The 18,845-nt window shown below is 40.9% G+C and overlaps 1 protein-coding gene across 1 annotated transcript in view; it reads left to right on the top strand.

Moving 5' to 3' along the window:
- FAM120C (family with sequence similarity 120 member C) overlaps window positions 1-18,261 on the top strand; it is a 53,479-nt gene extending 35,218 nt beyond the window's left edge. Inside the window, exons 15-16 of the mRNA XM_060763291.2 lie at window positions 4,799-4,856; window positions 8,291-18,261. Coding sequence (XP_060619274.2) covers window positions 4,799-4,856; window positions 8,291-8,584 — 352 coding nt within the window. The 3' untranslated portion in view covers window positions 8,585-18,261. The remainder of the gene's footprint in view (window positions 1-4,798; window positions 4,857-8,290) is intronic.
- Window positions 18,262-18,845: the final 584 nt, after the last annotated feature.

Below are 18,845 nucleotides of genomic sequence, written 5' to 3'. Positions count from 1 at the left end.
TCAGAGTTGGAAGAGACTTCATGGGCCATCCAGTCCAACCCCCTGCCTAGAAGCAGGAATATTGCATTCAAAGCACCCCTGACAAATGGCCATCCAGCCTCTGTTTAAAAGCTTCCAAAGAAGGAGCCTCCACCACACTCCGGGGCAGAGAGTTCCACTGCTGAACGGCTCTCACAGCCAGGAAGTTCTTCCTCATGTTCAGATGGAATCTCCTCTCTTGTAGTTTGAAGCCATTGTTCCACGTCCTAGTCTCCAAGGAAGCAGAAAACAAGCTTGCTCCCTGTGACTTCCTCTCCCATATTTATACATGGCTATCATATCTCCTCTCAGCCTTCTCTTCTTCAGGCTAAACATGCCCAGCTCCTTAAGCCGCTCCTCATAGGGCTTGTTCTCCAGACCCTTGATCATTTTAGTCACCCTCCTCTGGACACATATCTCTCTTGAATTGTGGTGCCCAGAATTGGACACAATATTCCAGGTGTGGTCTAACCAAAGCGGAATAGAGGGGTAGCATGACTTTCCTTGATCTAGACACTATGCTCCTATTGATGCAGGCCAAAATCCCATTGGCTTTTTTTGCCGCCACATCACATTGTTGGCTCATGTTTAACTTGTTGTCCATGAGGACTCCAAGATCTTTTTCACACGTACTGCTCTCAAGCCAGGCATTGTCCCCCATGTTTAAAACATTTATATTCCTCCCTTCTCATCCCAAAGGGGACTCAGGGCGGAGCACAGCATATATACAGCAAACATTTAATGCTGGCACACAAATTCACATACAATACATAAACATTAAAAAACATTTATCAAAATATTAAAATACACAATTTAAAATCGTCCCTGCCACACAATCTGCTCTTCTGTATTATTCTAGTTTTTCCTTCCTACCATTTATCTTTACTTTCATTGGAAGCCTATCACAAGTTAAATATCCTTAAGGTTACAGTCTCATAAAGAATTAACTGGAAATAAGTCCCATATAACTTCGCGCCTATCTCTCAGAAGACAGCCTTACTGTCAGCCCTCCACATTAACTGAAGCTAGGGGCACAGATCCCAGTGAAAGTAAAAAAAAATGAATTAAAAGTGGCTATTTTTATTATGTATCTTCACTGTTGGTTTTATTTAAATCTCAATACATGCTTTTTAAAAAATCCCTTTTAAAAAGCTATGAGAACATCTCTTTAGGAATTACTGGGTCCTTCAACACAACTCGGCAGGCACGATCTGCTGGACAGTTGACTATACTGGGGAATCTAGAGAATCCTAGAAAGAACATTTTAATCAAATTCATAAATAATCAAATTGCAGAAGTCAGAACGACCAATGTAGAGCACCAACTGTATATACTTTCAAGTCACCTAAAACTTACTTAAGCTTACTTAAGTAGACTTAAGCTGTCAAGCTATTTACACTGTAAAGCTGATTCAGTTTGTCTTTTAACCAATTACCTAATTAATCAGTTATATTTAAAACAACCTTTTGAAAGTTGAAAAACCGTTTTGCGAATCAACAATTTACTAAGTACAGTCTGCTTTTCTTTGACCTTTTCATTAAATAATAATAATAATAATAATAATAATAATAATAATAATACCTTTATTTATACTCCGCTACCATCTCCTGGAGGACTGGGTGCGGCTTACAATTTTTCATTCCTTTCTATAGTTGTGTAAAACCCTGACATCAAAATAATCTTAGTTAAATTGATTGAAGTATTCCCCCACTGATTAATTAGCCCAAACTAATTAAGCTCCTATTTTTGTAAAATTCTAAATGTACCATGTCATTCCCTTTATATGAGTGTTTCATCTCATGGGGAGAATTGGGTCGGAGCTTCATAACTGTATCCTGTTGATTTGATTATGATCTTATTTATATAAATAAAAATGTAATGTTCGTTTGTGCTACCATCAGAACTCAAAAACCACTGGGGGATTTGATACCAAATTTGGACACAAGACACCTAACAGTCCAATGTATGTCATCCACTAAAAAAATTGATTTTGTCATTTGGGAATTGTCATTGCTAAGATTTATAGTTTACTCAAAATCAAAGAGCATTCTGAACTCCACCAATGATGGAACTGGGCCAAACTTAGCACACAAGGCTCCCATGACCAACAGAAAAAACTGGAAGGGTTTGGTGGACATTGACCTTGAGTTTGGGAATTGTAGTTCACCCACATCCAGAGAGCACTGTGGACTCAAACAATGATGGATCTGGACTAAACTTGGCACGAATATTCCATATGCCCAAATATGAGCACAGATGGAGTTTAAGGGAAATAGACCTTGACATTTGGGAGTTGCTGGGATTTATAGTTCACCTACAATCAAAGAACATTCTGAACTCCACCAATGATGGTGGAGTTCAGCTTACAAAGGCTTACAATGCGGCTTACAAAGGCCAAGGCCTCAACACAACAGCAGTAAACAACAACAATACAAAAGAAAGCAACTTAAAAACATAAGCAATAACAACATAAGAATTGAACCAAACTTGGCATACAGGACTTCCATGACCAACAGAATACACTGGAAGGGTTTGGTGGGCATTGACCTTGAGTTTGGAAGTTGTAGTTCACCCACATCCAGAGAGCACTGTGGACTCAAACAATGATGGATCTGGACCAAACTTGACACAAACATTCCATATGCCTAAATATGAACACAGATGGAGTTTGGAGGAAATAGACCTTGACATTTGGGATTTGTAGTTACTGGGATTTATAGTTCACCTACAATTAAAGAGCATTCTGAAACCCACAAACAACAGAAATGGGGCAAACTTCCCACACAGAACCCCCATGACCAACAGAAAATACTTAAGGCCATCCAGTCCAACTCTCTTCACCAGGGCAAGAAAATGTAATCAGAACCCTCCTGACAAAGAGCCATCCAGTCATAAATATAGATAGATAGATAGATAGATAGATATGATTCTCTCTCACACACACACAGATATAGTATCATAGATTTGAAAGAGACCCTTAAAGAAGGACTACGATATGCTGCATATTCCTGAGTAGGAAAACCAGACACTCTCCACATCAACACTGACAAAGAAACAACAAGAAATACTGTTTACTCACAGGCATAAAGGAATTACATATATTAGAAACCAACACTTTTTCATTACTTTATTTTCCAGGTCACCAGACTGGGCCACAGCAACGCGTGGCAGGGGACAGCTAGTTAATGAATAAGAATGCATAAAAAAGCAGTGAGAAGGGAAGGGAAAATTAGCAAATTAAAACATTCTTTCTTGAAGTTACTTTCTGGACCTTCTTGAATAGAAACTTTTCAAGGTGTGAAAGGCCAAATAGCAATGTCTCTTTCATTTGACCTAATGGAATGGGCCCGACTTTTCTCTCAACTGTAGCAAGGTGGAAAAACTGCTCACAAATGAGGCAGAGGAGGAACTTTACTGCTGCTCTTATGCTTTTCATTTAATAATATTTGTTAAATTCTCTTTATAATTTGTGCAGTTTGATGAATAAGTCAACATTAGATAGCCTGCTATCTTTACTAGCCTGCCTGTAAAAGTATAAAAGGCAGTAAACAGGCCTGGCTTCCCAAAGCTAAGGAGAACTGAGGGGTGGAGCAATCAGGCAACCTCATAGCCAGAGGTGCAGTCTGATTGGTTGATGAAATTGGAGGGAAACACTTAGCAACTGGAGATGGGCGGAGCCAGAGGGAAAGAGAAGATGCTCAGGCAGCCATTTTAGTTCAGATGGGAGTTTGGAATTGGAAGAAGGGTTAGGGGTTTAGAAGGGAAATAAGGAAGAGTTTGGGAATTGTTTGTTCTATGAAAGAATCCTCTTTGAGGGCAATAGTTAAGGCCTTTAGGAAGAAGGAGAAGAACGATAGTTGGCCTCTATAGTGATTAGAGTGCTGGTGAGGAAGGAAGGTTCAAAAGCTTCCAAATAACCTGTTTGTATTCCTGGGTGGGGAACTTTGTTCAAGAAACTCAAGTTATATGACTTTTTCTCTGTCCAAGTAAAGCCTGGTAATCTGTTGAAACTGCTATGCTTATTTATTTATTTAGTTAGTTATTTACTTCATTTATATACCATTTTTCTCAGCCCTTAGGCTGTTCCAGAACCAAAATAAACAACATATTCTTGTTTTATTTTAACTGAAGACTTTGTGTGGCTTTTTAAACATTCTATTAAAGGAGGTGGCCTATGAAATAATAGATTGTTGGCAGCAAAAGAAACCTTTACATAAATATTTGGTGGCAGCAAGGAAATAATTGATATACAGTGGTGGCTTCCCACTGTCTGGCCTTGTGTGTGCTCTGGTCCCCTCATAGTCTCACCTTGGGTCAGACGTTGTCGTTGGTCCTTCCCTCCATCTTCGTTGTTGCACCTATCATAGTTATTGGCTTAAAATTCTCAGCTCCAGAAAATGTCCCTGGCTATTACCTACCCCGAGCAAAGGGCTATATTTGCTAGGCTAAGTTAACACTTCTATATGTCTGTTTTGCTCTCTGTGCCCTTGTTTAGAAGATTTCACTTCACTTTCTGACTCTGTGAGAATTGGATTTTGAAAAATGTGGCTTGTTGTGGAAACAAGGATTAGTGATAAAGCTTCAGTGGAGACACCTTTCCCCCATGATAATAATCCTGTTGTCTCATCCCCGTTCTTAATTATGAGTCATTTGTAAGTTGGGTGTTTGTAACTCGTGGACTGCCAGTCATTAACTTTTTTGCAGAAGGTTTTTTGCAGAAGTAACCCTCTTCCTTTACTAAACCTGATCTTTTTATATACCTGTTTTCCTTTTTTTGCAGCCGTGGCCGTGATAACTCTGGAAAATCCCCCAAAGGAAACAAGAAAGTGAACAAACAAGTATGTGTTCCTATTATTTTCCTATTCATTGTGACATGTATAGTCAACCTGTTTTCCTGCATATCTAAGAAAGGATTTCTCCTTACATTTTCCCTGGCCATTCTACACATTCTGAGCATACTGTATGGCAGGCTTGAATATACTTCTTTTGAATCTGTAAAAGTGAGAAACAAACAAAAAAACCCCACAGGATTGCTACAGAAGATTCTTAGAGATTTTGCCCATCTCTCTCAGGGAGACTTGGAAAATCAGGAAGTCACTGAAAACCAGGAAGTCTCTGTTCTCTTCCTGATTTATTCATGTGTTATTTTTCTCATCCATATATCCACAAAACAGAGATGACAGCTGCATCTCCTGAATATATAATAAACCTTTTTAAATATAAAGAATGACAAAATGCAAATAACAGCACCTGCTTTGCCCATTCCTAGAAAGTAGTAGTAGTAGTAGTAGTAATAAAAATAAATAAATAAATAAATAAATAAATAAATAAATAAATAAATAAAAACTTATACCCCCGCCACTATCTCCCCCAATGGGGACTCGGAGCAGCTTACATGAGGCCAAGCCCAAACAACAAATTACAATACAATAAGATACAAATTGCAATAAAATAAACAACATAACATTAAAGTATAAAACATATCAGCACATAAACAATATACACAAAACATTAAAAAATCCAAAAACAGTAAACCAAACATAATGGCAGTGAGCGGGCCGCATGTACATAAAATTATTCAAAAATTCAGGGTGAGATAAAAGGGAGAACTCATAGAGAGACAGGGAAATAAACCTTCGTACAGGGGAGGGGGGTATACTTCTAGAACAGGGGTAGGGAACCTTCGGCCCTCCAGGTGTGGTGGACTTCAACTCCCACAATTCCTTGAGGCTCGGCATTCGCCCCAAAGGCTTACACGAGCCTCAAGGAATTGTGGGAGTTGAAGTCCACCACACCTGGAGGGCCGAAGGTTCCCTACCCCTGTCCTAGAACAAGAACATCGGGGGAGCGATAGTATAAGATTATGTGACTAAGTAGATTGCTAGGTCTCTCTCTCTCTCCCCTCCCTTTTCCCAGCACAGAACTCAAATTAAAACAAAGAACTATGTTATCAAAACACCAAGTTCAACCAGTTTTAGAACACACTTAAAAATAAAAATATAAAAGCACAGTGCATCCCATTAAAAGCACCTTCTGTATTGTCGAAGGCTTTCATGGCTGGAATCACTGGGTTGTTGTAGGTTCTAGAGGCATTCTCTCCTGACGTTTCGTCGGCATCTATGCAAGCATCCTCAGAGGTAGTGAGCACCTTCTGCTACATGTATTAAGAGCCAAAGATCTGGCTAATTAAAAAGGTCTTTGCCTGCTAGTAATAAGGGAGTAGCAAGCGAGACAACTGAACCTCTCATAGAAGGGAATTCCACAACCTAAGAGCAGCCACCAAGGATATTCCCTCTCGTGATGACTTCATCCTAATCATATTGATGGTGTTCTCCCTGCTAGATAGCGCAATGAGAAGACTGCTGTGTATGAGTGCCATGTAAGTGGCTGTGTAAACAGTTGCTTCTGATTCCTTCTTTGAACCAGGCCAACTGTTTACATGGCTTCAAAGTCACAGTTTGCTCTAGATTCTGTGGGAGAATTCAGAGCAACCTGCAACTTTTGTTAACACAGTGCAAGCTGTGTTATAAAGCGACTTTGGCTCTGTTAACCTAGGTCATTCACCGACCCTTCATGTGAAGTGTGTGTATGTCCTTGGTCTCATTTGAAGATTGACTTTCCATTAATATTAACGCTAATTCTATGAAGAATAGAAGTGGCTTCTTATCCTCAGAGGAGAATGCTATGCAGCTTTATATTGGATCCATTTTACAATGATATTTATAATATTGTGTTGCTGTTATGTGCCTTCAAGTGAACTCCAACATATGGTGGCCATATCAGAGGATTTTCCTGGCAGGATTTATTCGGAGGTATGCCAATTTCCTCTTGAGACTGAGTTAGTATGGCTTGCCCAAGGTCACACAGTATAATTCCATGCCAGAGCAGGGATTTGAATCCTGATCTTGCAGAGTAATAGCACACCCAAATATCTGGGAGTCACTCTGGACCGTGCTCTTACCTACAAGCAGCACTGCCTGAACATCAAGCAAAAAGTGGGTGCTAGAAACAATATTATACAAAAGCTGACTGGCACAGCCTGGGGATCACAGCCAGACACAGTGAAGACATCTGCCCTTGCGCTGTGCTACTCTGCTGCTGAGTACGCATGCCCAGTGTGGAACACATCTCAGCACACTAAAACAGTGGATGTGGCTCTTAATGAGACATGTCGCATTATCACGGGGTGTCTGCGCCCTACACCACTGGAGAAATTACACTGCTTAGCCGGTATTGCACCACCTGACATCCGCTGGGAAGTAGCAGCCAATAGTGAAAGGACCAAGGCAGAGACATCACCAGCTCATCCCCTGTCTGGGTATCAGCCAGCACGCCAACAACTTAAATCTAGAAATAGTTTTCTAAGATCTACAGAGACACTCGCTGGAACACCTCAGTGTTCCAAAAGTGGCAGGCTCAAACCCAGAACCTCAACCAGTGGCTGATACCAAATGAGAGACTCACTCCTGGGCACACAGAAAACTGGGCAACGTGGAAGGCGCTGAACAGACTGCGCTTTGGCACCACGAGATGCAGAGCCGACCTCAAGAAATGGGGCTACAAAGTGGAATCCACGACATGCGAGTGTGGAGAGGAGCAAACAACTGACCACCTGCTGCAATGCAACCTGAGCCCTGCTACATGCACCATGGAGGACCTCCTTGCAGCAACACCAGAAGCACTCCAAGTGGCCAGATCCTGGCCAAAGGACATTTAATCAACTACCAAACTGAGAAATTTTGTATTTTGTCTGTTTGTTTGCTTTGTTCTGTTAGAAATGTAATATAATTGATTGGTTGCCCTGACACGACAAATAAAAATAAATAGAGTCATAGAATCATAGAGTTGGAAGAGACCTCATGGGCCATCCAGTCCAACCCCCTGCCAAGAAGCAGGAATATTGTATTCAAATCACTTCTGACAAATGGCCATACAGCCTCTGCTTAAAAGCCTCCAAAGAAGGAGCCTCCACCATACTCCGAGGCAGAGAGTTCCACTGCTGAATGGCTCTCACAGTCAGGAAGTTCTTTCTAATGTTCAGATGGAATCTCCTTTCTTGTAGTTTGAAGCCATTGTTCCGTGTCCACCGCATAGTCCTCATATAGTTGTCCAAGGCATGTGAGGTAGAGGTAAAGCAGTTTGCGATCTTTCCTTCACACCCAAAATTTGTTGCCGCAGGTGGCAACTTCACTTTCCTTAACTTAGCCTGCTTCTACCAACTCAGTTGTTTACCTTGCTGTTTTAGCTAACACTTTTGTCTTGTATTTGGCAGGGTTCAACGGATGGGCCTGCGAAAACACCCGAGTTCAACAACAACAACAGTGGCAGTGGTGGCAGCAGCAGTAGCCGTCCCCAGTCCCAGGTGAATGGGAACACGAGCACCACCCCTGCGGTGGGTGAGGACTCAGCCGCTGGAGCGTACCCCTCAGCCACATCACCTTGTGCCTTAGCCAGAGACGCTGACTCATGCAATAACAATAGCCCCTTCTTTGGGACGCTGAGTGGGGACCCTGAACGATGCTCGGAGAACAAGCTTTCCTTCCAAGCTCTGCAGAAAGAGGAGTGAATAGAAGCCACTGTGGCTCCGATTGGTTGGCAAATGGGTGGGGTGGAGAAAGAAGAGGTGGTGTCTCCATTACTTTGCAAGTGTGGAGGGTAGAAAGAGGGGAAGATGTAGCAAATTCCTGGAACACTGATATTATCAAATGCTGTGGGGCAGAGGGATCGCGGGTGGAGCTTTCTAGATACCTCACACTGCATCTTTTTGGAGGGTCTCTATGATGAGGTTTGCTTTCTTGTCAGCAGGAAATATTTTCATCGTGTGCGATCAAGCGAAATGCCATGGGGCTCTCATCCCAACCTGGGTTGTGACCACATCAGCTTTTTGCACTCTTCCCTTTGAATTTGCTATTGTGCCAATCGGATCCATGGAGGCAGGATATTTTTTCTTCTTTTTAAAGTTTATTTGAGTTTTGATTTATTATTTTTTATTTTATAGTGGGGGAGGGAGTATTTTTAGGGGACAAGAATTATGGATTTGGGGAAGGGGATATTTTTAAAGAAAAAAAAAGCCGGCAAGGTTTTATTTTAAAGTGGGGCAGATTTTTCCTGCCTGCCTTGTTTATTTCTTGCCAACTCCCGCACCATCAGGCCAAATAGCAGCGTTGCTTTGGATGATGGTGGTAACGGTGTGGAGTCAAGCGAGGGAGACAAAATAATTTTTAAAAAAGAGAGAGCGAGAGAAAGATTGGCACAGCTGTCACGGCATATATGCAAAAGTATATGTATAGTGGCCAGGCTGTGCTTTTTATTGTATATGAAAGAGAGAGAGATTATATTTATATATAACATGAATAGAGCTATATATAAATATGAAGGCGGCAAACCCGGAAGGGTTGAAAACGTTCCCGGGAGACAACTTACGTTCCAAAGCGCTATGCGTTTTATGAATTAAAGGCCTGCTTAGCTAGTTCCCAGTGACGGGCCTTGTAAACAAGGTTGCTGGGACACCATGTGTCAGGTCTCTTTATATCAGACAGAAAACTTCTTATCCTAAAAACAGACAAGCACTTGCTGTTGCATTTTCCAGGACTGTGGGCAAATGGACATGGTTGTGACCGGAAAAGGGGCATAATGCCATTCGCTTTGCAAGCTGGGGGTGGGGTGGGGTGGGGGGTTGGGGAGATAATAGTATCAGTCCTACCCAGAGCCTAGTGGATGATGGTAGCGATGGTTGTTAGGGTTCTAGTTCTTGCCCTTGTTAAAAATGGCTGAGAGAATATGAATCAAAGTCTTCGCTACATACATGTACTCTGCCACTTCCGTACACAGTCTAGAATCTGATCAGTTGGCATCTTAGGAATCATAGATATTAGCTATAGAACAATAACTGACTATCATTTTAGTGCTAACAGTTATGAGAACGTTTTTAAAGACGTGGATAGCTTCTTGAAATTACTGGTCAAGGTTTTCAATGCCTCATTGGCATAGGTTTTTTTTTTAACTAGGATTCCCAGCATTCCTCCACAGCCATGTTAGTTGATGGGATTCTGAGAGCTGTAGTACAGATAAGTAATTTTTCTAAGCTCTGCTGCTGGGCATGGCTGGGGAATGTCCTAGCCCCTCTGGATTGGCTACTCTTTTTGCCCCCATCAGATAACAATGTATTTTTAACACAGAGTGTATTTGCTTACACTGCGGATAAAATGGGTGGTTTCAAAGAGATTAATTTGAAGTGGAAGTTAGGGCAAACAAGAACACAAGTCTGTGAAAAAAGAGAATTTTAAATAATTTCCCCACCTGGCTCCATGCAAGGAGATTTGCGGTGTACGCTACTTAAAATGTCCTTGGCTCATGCTTCAAAATATTGGATGGCTAGATTTTTCAGAAAAATCCTACAGTTCTCAAATGTGCTTTGATTTTAACTTCTTCCTCCTCAGTCACTTTTCCTCTCCAGCTTCCTCCACAAAACATACTTGGGAAAAGATCGTGTTGGGTAGTTCCACCTCTGACATAACCAGGACAAACAAAAGAAAGTACTTTATAACAGTGCATGAGAAATGAATGCAGTTCTCTGTCACAAGATAAACAGTCAGATCTATTTGTAAACCGATTAGACAAATTCAAGGAAAAGCGGTATAGCTGGTTAAGCTAGAAAGAATGCATACAATCAAGGACAATATAGTCTTGAATCTAAATTTCTGGGAAACAAACCAGAGAGGGATATTCACTCATCCATTTTCTAATTGGCAACAGTGAATATAAAAGAGCAGTTAAAATCTGTTTTAAGCAGGTTGGAGAGCTCACTTCTGTTGTGTGTACTTCTAGTTATTGGTTTCTAAGTAATTACGAAGACTTTTCTTGGCTTGAGATCACAACAGTCAAGATACTGAAGACCCTTCATTCCTGGCCTCTCTCAGCTTTGTGGACATCGGTGCCAATGAGAGAAATTTTCCCCCAGAGGAAGTGCCATAATTTGAAGCTGCACGCCAGTCCCTTTTCCCTCAGCAAGCAGACTTCAAGGGGAAGACAGAAACCTTTTTGGCAGAGATGTTCACTGCTCACTTGTTTTTGGACGAAGCTGAGATCAGGCCAAGCAATGCAGGTTGCCTTCAGCAAAGTCAAACAAAGAGCTTGAATTGTTGGTTTAATAAATGGCAGTCCTGCAAAATATTGAACCAAATACATTTTAGAAAGCTCAGTAATATCTTAACATACAAGCTTCTTGGTTATATTTTTTTCTCCTTGACACCAAATGTTCACAGAGGTGAGAGCGCCTCTTAATATTTGCACTAAAATGTGTGATGCAAGGCCAGAAAGTTACTTTTGTTCTTTACAATATGTTCTGTCTACTTGATCTTTATGAAACAAATTGCATAAATGAGGGTCTTTACCATTTTGACTGCTGTGATCGCAAGCAAAGAAATGTCTTCCCAAACCTATGGGGTGAGGCAGCATAACTTTTTTCAAAACTTAATAAAACCCATTGTATGGATCAGAATTTTTTTTATAATGTAGGCGCATATCTAAAGTTTTGTTTTACGTAGTTTTGAAGATCAAATTAGGTGGGTGACATCCCCCATTCTCCATTCTCCATACACTGAGTAAACCGATTCCTGGCGTTTGTCATGACTCTTGCCAGCATAGCAGGCGTATGTTGGCAATTTCTTCCTGGATGTTGGTCTTCAAATCTTGTAGGGTCCTTAGACTGTTCACATAAACACGGGATTTCAAAAAACCCCATAGAAAACAATCACAAGGGGCCAAATCTGGAGAGCAGGCCGGCCACTCCAAATCCACTTGAAAAGTAGGCCTCAATGACAAAAGCCCACTCCTCACTGTTCCAATGCATGATGGCGACTGAACTGTATCAGGACAAAACTTCATACTCCCGCCTCTCGAATGAGGCCACTTGCACTCCGCTACGTCTTCAACCGACTGAATGGCGTGCATTTTAAAAAAGGAAGTTATGCTGCCTCAATCTTGTCTTAATTTGAAATACATAGAAAGTATGTCTGGTGGGGAAGCATGTAGAGTTAACGGCATTGTGTTCGTATAGTGGATCTCACTCCAAAGAAAACAAAGTCCAAATTGGGACAAATGTACCTTTTTTAGTTGTCTTATGTAGCATGGCTGTAGAAAAAGGCAGGACTTAAAACTTAATACCAGTAATTTTTTATTAGTTTTTTTTCCAAAAAGAAAACATCCTAGCTTCCACTTCAGATAATTTAAATCAATCTTTTTGGAGAGTTAGTGGGGAAGAGTGAACTGTTTTAAATCCTGATTGTACCCTCACATGCTCTGCTCTGGGTGGGAATGATGTGGTGGTAAAAGGCACTCACTTTATTCCCAGGGTTATGGGTGGGAAGGATATGCATAAATCACCCTGACACAATGATACATGCGTTAAACAAACAGGACATTGCTTACCCTTTTCCTTGGGTTCCTGAAAATGTTTGGGAAAGGGATTGGCGCCTTGAAGAGGTGTCCCAGGGAGAAGGGATTTAGCACCCTTTTTTCGCCAGGGGTGTTTTTGCCACTTTAACTTGACAGTATTGTCTGCGGGGGAAGGACAACTTCCTCTCTCTGCCAATGGCATAAATTTCCAAGCAACTTAACCATTGCCAATTCTGAGGTTGTACCCCAGAATTTGAAGACATCTACCTGCTTGGGTTGGTGAGTTGCAACCCAGGTTTGGCATATCGCTGCAATATCACATGGGGAGGGGGCCGTTCGAGCTGTTTCTCAGTCTTCTGCTGTATTTTCTTATACGTATTTCCAGTGCTTGAGAAGTGGAATACTTTGCTACTGGATCCAATCTTTTTTCTGTATTTTTTCTTTAGCATATGGCCGGGCAAGGTATTGCTATAGGAAGCAGATTAATTTGACTTTCTTACCTGAATGAGTCACAAAAGTTAGTGAGACTCAGGCACAGGCTAACCCCTCTTATACTGTAGCAAGAAAATATAGTAGACTCTCCGGATCTGTGGCTTCAGATCAGCAGTTTCGACCAATTGGGGGTCATCATGTCCTATGCATAAAATGGCAGCAGCACGAACATGGATGTGCTGAAGTGGTTACACATATGTTGCTGCCATTTAATGATATGGGATGTGGTAGTCTACTTTTTAAGGCCACCACTGGGGGGGGGGGGGGGTCCAAGAATCAAATCCACTCTACTATTGTGGATTCCTTACTCCAGGGGTTTCTATCTGCTGTTTTTCTGCAGATGCACAGACTGTAGCACTGGAGGAGCTTCTTCAGAATCCTAGTTTCTTCCATTTTAAAATTTGTGATTTCTTTGGTACATCCCTCAAAGTGCGGGAAATGCCTAGATCAGTGGTTCTCAACCTGTGGGTTCGCAGATGTTATGGCCTTCAACTCCCATAAATCCTAACAGCTGGTAAACTGGCTGGGATTTCTGGGAGTTATAGGCCAAAACATCTGGGGACCCACAGGTTGAGAACCACTAGCCTAGATGAAAAATTTTAAATGCTAGAGGGCTAGCTGAGTAAGAATTACAATGTTAAGGTAGAACATACTCCATTCAATGACCATTCAAATCAAGAATAATCTGGCTTTTAAAAAGAAATTACGCAAAATAAGGGTGAGCAAATACATATTGTTTACATACTTGATACAAGTATTAGAATTCAATGTTTGAATACGATAAAATCTATTTCATTCTAGCTCAAAATAATACAGTAAACAGTTCTTTGTTTTCCTTGCTAGGAAAAAAATGGAAGTTTGAAATAACTTCATTTCGGAACATTTTAGATAGCTTTCCCTTCAATCTATACCATTCCCTTTTCACAATGGGTATGATTTTATTGAGAATTGCTCACTTTTGCTGAGCTCAAAAACATTGTTGTCATTCTGCATTTTTAAGAAAACTGGATTGTTATAATGCTTCCATATTGGTGGTAGGTGGGATACTTAATCCTGAGGGATTTTCATTTGAACTCTTGCATTGCACTAAAGACATGGATGAAAACTACAGGCTTCGATCCTCCTGCATGGATCCAAACAACAAGGCCCCTCCCTGTGTATGTTTGGACTTTTGAATTTATTTTGTTTAGAGTTTCATTGCCATACTCTAAAGCCTCTTCTTTTCTTGCATAATGTTAACACCCAATAATGAGAAATGATTCATGTCCTCGGGAGATTTGGTGTCATCCGGGTGTATTAGGCAAAGACTTTTTTTCAAAGCTGGGCCAGGCAGTTCTGACTTCGATATGCATATTTGATTCCAAGATTTCCATTTGTTTTGATGCAAGGGTTCATTTTAGGCTAAGGTGTAATTACGATCCTCTGTTCCAGTTTAAATCTGTCAGGTGAAAGCTGAGAGAAGTCTGTAATGCTTGGGTTGTACGAGTTTTTGTATACCTCCTGGTGTGACTCTTGCTTTGTGAAAAATGAGACTTGTTTCCATAGATTCACTTATAGCCAGAATTCCTGGGCTGGTTTTAGAAATTATTATTTTTAATTGTTGAAATACGGTTCCTTATAGTGTTACATATACTTTGTGGTAGATTTACCCTTCTCCAGCCAGTCTGTTCTATGTTTTCACTTGTATTTATGGCAGCTGGTAAAAGATATTTTTGAAACATGGCGCTAACATCAAAGAAACTTTTGCTTTTAGTGTCAGAAATCAAAAGTTTGGGCAGATGGTACTGAACTAGGAAGAATTATGCAGCTTAACTAATTTTCAATTATCATCACCTTCCCCATCACAATGAAATTATGATTTTTGCACAGACATTTGAAAATCTTTGCTTTAAATTATTTTTTGTAATACATGTCAAAACTCAGATGATCCTTCTTTGATGTTGGAAGTGGGTAGTACCTGAGTATGAACTTAAAAAGCTAAAGTTGTCACCTTAGTACTACAAGATACTTGTAACCTAGTCTACCATCTAGCACTGCAGTTCCCAACCTGTGGTCCTCCAGTTGTTTTGGACTTCAACTCCCAGAAATTCTAGCCAGCTTACCATGTGTTAGAAATTGTGGGAGCTGAAGTCCAAAACACCTGCAGGACCAAAGGTTGGGAACCAGTGATATAGCATAGTGGTTCTCAACCTGAGGTCCCCAGATGTTTTTGGCCTACAACTCCCAGAAATACTAGCCAGCTTACCATCTGTTAGGAATTGTGGGAGCTGAAGTCCAAAACACCTGCAGGACCAAAGGTTGGGAACCAGTGATCTAGCACAGTGGTTCTCAACCTGGGGTCCCCAGATGTTTTTGGCCTTCAACTCCCAGAAATCATAACAGCTGGTAAACTGGCTGGGATTTCTGGAAGTTGTAGGCCAAAAACATCTGGGGACCCCAGGTTGAGAACCACTGAGTCAAGCAAGCTGCTATATGGATGAGGAAAAACAAGGCCCAGTGCAAAATATGGCCACTTGCAGAATTTGACATGGCTTAGATCAGTGGTTCTCAACCTGGGGTCCCCAGATGTTTTTGGCCTTCAACTCCCAGAAATCCTAATAGCTGGTAAACTGCCTGGGATTTCTGGGAGTTGTAGGCCAAAAACATCTGGGGACCCTAGGTTGAAAACCACTGAGTCAAGCAAGCTGCTATATGGATGAGGAAAAACAAGGCCCAGTGCAAAATATGGCCAATTGCAGAATTTGACATGGCTTAGATCAGTGGTTCTCAAGATGTTTTTGGCCTTCAGCTCCCAGAAATCATAACAGCTGGTAAACTAGCTGGGATTTCTGGGAGTTATAGGCCAAAAACATCTGGGGACCCCAGGTTGAGAACTACTGGCTTAGATGGAGGATATTTGTTTGGGAAATAAGATAGTAGTGACACTGGGATCATCCATTTGTGTCCATCACATTTACTCTGTGAGGATGCACCAAAGCTAACTGACATAAATAGGACCTCAAGATGCTACTGAATGATGTTCCCAGGTCTTTGCAAGAGTGGAGCTCTTGAAATGTTCTTCTTTTTCATTCCACCTCTGTAACACTAAGGCTACACTTCCTGGAACTCAGTCCTTGGGTGATAGAAATTGAGACCTTTTCTTTAAGGTCACTGAGTCTGCATTGCACATTTGATCCCAATGGCGTATTCACACCAATAGGTGAGAGATCATGTTTTATTATGAATTATTGCTATGCTATTAACTTAGAGGCTGAGAAAATCTGGTGATGTTTTTGTTTTTTTGTTTCCTCGCCATACACTGGACCCTAAAAACCCATCAGAAAAGTTTCTTCTAGTAGTAGTAGTACTACTATCATAGTAGAATATAGTCAAACTATATTGAGTTCAGATAAAGGAAACTTTCTTCTTTGGCAAATGAGTTCAAGAAGGAACAAAACCAGCCCTTTTAGCTTCTTGTACTAGGCATCAGTTCCAGGCTCTCCAAGCATGTTTCTTGAAGTCCAACAGCCTTCATACAAATTTAATCCATACAGTTTTAACATGAAGCGTTGGCATACTTCCTACATAGTTTTGTGACTCAGCGGGGGGAGGAGGGGGTTTAAAACCAACTTATTGACCAATAATACCGCATATCTCTTACGAGTCTTTCATCCCATCTTGAGGCAGGACTGCAGGAACCACTAGCCTAGTGGTTCGCAAGCTGTGCTACCAGTCAGTTTAACCAGAACTTCTTGAGAAACAAAAATGTTCATATATATAGTTGCAATATGTGTATTGTACTCTAGAAAAGGCTGCAGATCCTATGTATGAGCAGCTTTTAAACCATTTCTGGTGTGGTTTAGAATTCCACTTTTTTCTCGGATTCAGAAGCAAAAAAGTGAACCCTTAGATCCCTGGGGGGAAATCACAGACAAACGTTTCAACAGGGACCTGATTTTTTGTGGCAGGGAATGGGGGTATCCCAGTCCACACATCATTTCTGCGTATACACTAGGGCCTGTGAAAGAGGCCACGGTGCCACTGAGAAGCCAGTTAAGGCAAACAACCAACTTCCCCCCCTCATCACGTAACGTTTAAAAGTAACCTAGGCTGCAGATAGAGCATACTTACTTGGGTGTGAGCCCACTGAAAAAGTGGGGCTTGCTTCTAAGTAAACATGGTTAGGATCAGGCGATAAGAATCCTAAACAAACTACAATGTGTTCTCTTTTGTTTTTAATTTTTAATCTAGTTAGCAGCATTTGATCCGCAGAGGTTGAATCATTATAGTAGCTAACTTACCTGACATGTATTTTGCTAAATATGCATGTTCTTCTATTTTTAATTTTTGTTTTCCCCGCACCTCCACCCCACAACCTCCTTTGTTCTGGTTTTATCTTGTGCTGATTTATTTGAAGTCCATTTTTAATGTTTAAAAGAAACCTAATAATGAACACACACTTGGTTAGAAACCTTTCCGTCTTTAATTGCTATTTACTGGTCATTGCATAAAGGAGAGACACTGTTGCTCATTTTATAGTTAATTTTGAAAATTAGATTATTTTTTTCTTTTCAATTTTGAAAGATTTCTCCCTTCCCACATGCACCTTATCTGTCTATAATATTACCCTCTCAGATGGGATGTACACTTTTTCTGACTATAACCATTGCTCTTGTATTTTGGTAGATGCTTTGTTGATAGTAACTAAATGCCTAGTAAGATTTTAAAAGTAAAAACTTCAATCTCAGTTGTTCTTTTAAGCCAGTCTTTCCCCTCACACACCCTTCTCGAGTAACCTTGAAGTTCCATTTTTACCGTATCTATATCTATATCTATATATCTCCCCACCACCACCACTATTAAAGATGTTTAGCTTAAGATTTTAGCTTTAAAGAGACAAACATACAAACCAATCTTTTGCCGAATGGAGTAAATCTGATTTTTTTTTCTTGTTAGTGATCCCCCGTCAATTGCAAGCTCATGCTTTATTTAAATGGGATGGTGATAAGAAATTCATTGTTCCCTTCTTTTAAAAAGAGATTATCATTTTTCTTTTTATGCTATAACACTTGTTCTTAGTGGATGGATAAATGTTCTCTTTACTACCCCCCAAACAACCTTGATAATCAAATCCCCATCTCCCCGATCCTTGCACCCCACAACAAGCTCCATAGGTTGTTGGGTTTTTTTAATCAGTGTAAGTTTGGACAGGTTGCTCAAAATCAGGGGAAACTCGCAGTAGGTTTGCAATCAGAAGGCTTGGGTGTCTTTTGGGAATGTTTTTTGCTGGTGGAATCTTGGCGCGTTGTTCATCTATTGATGATGGAGAGAGACTTACAGTGCTTAATAAAGTCTATTCTTTTAGTAAAAAAAACCCAGATTGTCTCCTGTTGAATTATTTAAATAAGACAATGCACGTTCCTGTTCCCATCCTTGTCCCCAAACTAATTTAATACCATTTATGGTATTTTTCTGAGAAATATATGAGTGGTGATTGTGTTTGCTATGATCTGCACTTCTCTCCTTATTCACTCTTGAAGGCAGGCAAAGACCGTAATGACCCAAAAAGGTACAGACCAATCTCCCTGTTGTGCCACCTCTACAAAGTTCTGGAGAGACTTATTTTGCATAGAATTACGGAAAAAATAGACCCATGTCTGATCCCACAGCAAGCTGGCTTCAGAAAAGGCAAAAGCTGCACATCGCAAGGGTTGAACCTGACTCGGCACATAGAAGATGGCTTTGAAAGGCAGCAGATCACAGGAGCTGTCTTCATAGACCTGTCAGCGGCCTATGATACTGTGAACCACCGCCTCCTCCTGAGAAAAATGTATAATATCACAAAGGACTACCACCTCACTCACCCGCCTCATAGGAAACCGGCTACAAAACAGGAGCTTTTTTGTTGAGTTCCAGGGCCAGAGAAGCAGATGGCAGAAACAGAAGAACGGCCTGCCTCA

Source organism: Anolis sagrei, chromosome 2 (assembly GCF_037176765.1).
Source record: "Anolis sagrei isolate rAnoSag1 chromosome 2, rAnoSag1.mat, whole genome shotgun sequence".
Classification (NCBI taxonomy): Eukaryota; Metazoa; Chordata; class Lepidosauria; order Squamata; family Dactyloidae; genus Anolis; species Anolis sagrei.
The sequence above is the reverse complement of the archived record's forward strand: the minus strand, read 5'-3'. Positions and strand labels throughout refer to the sequence as shown.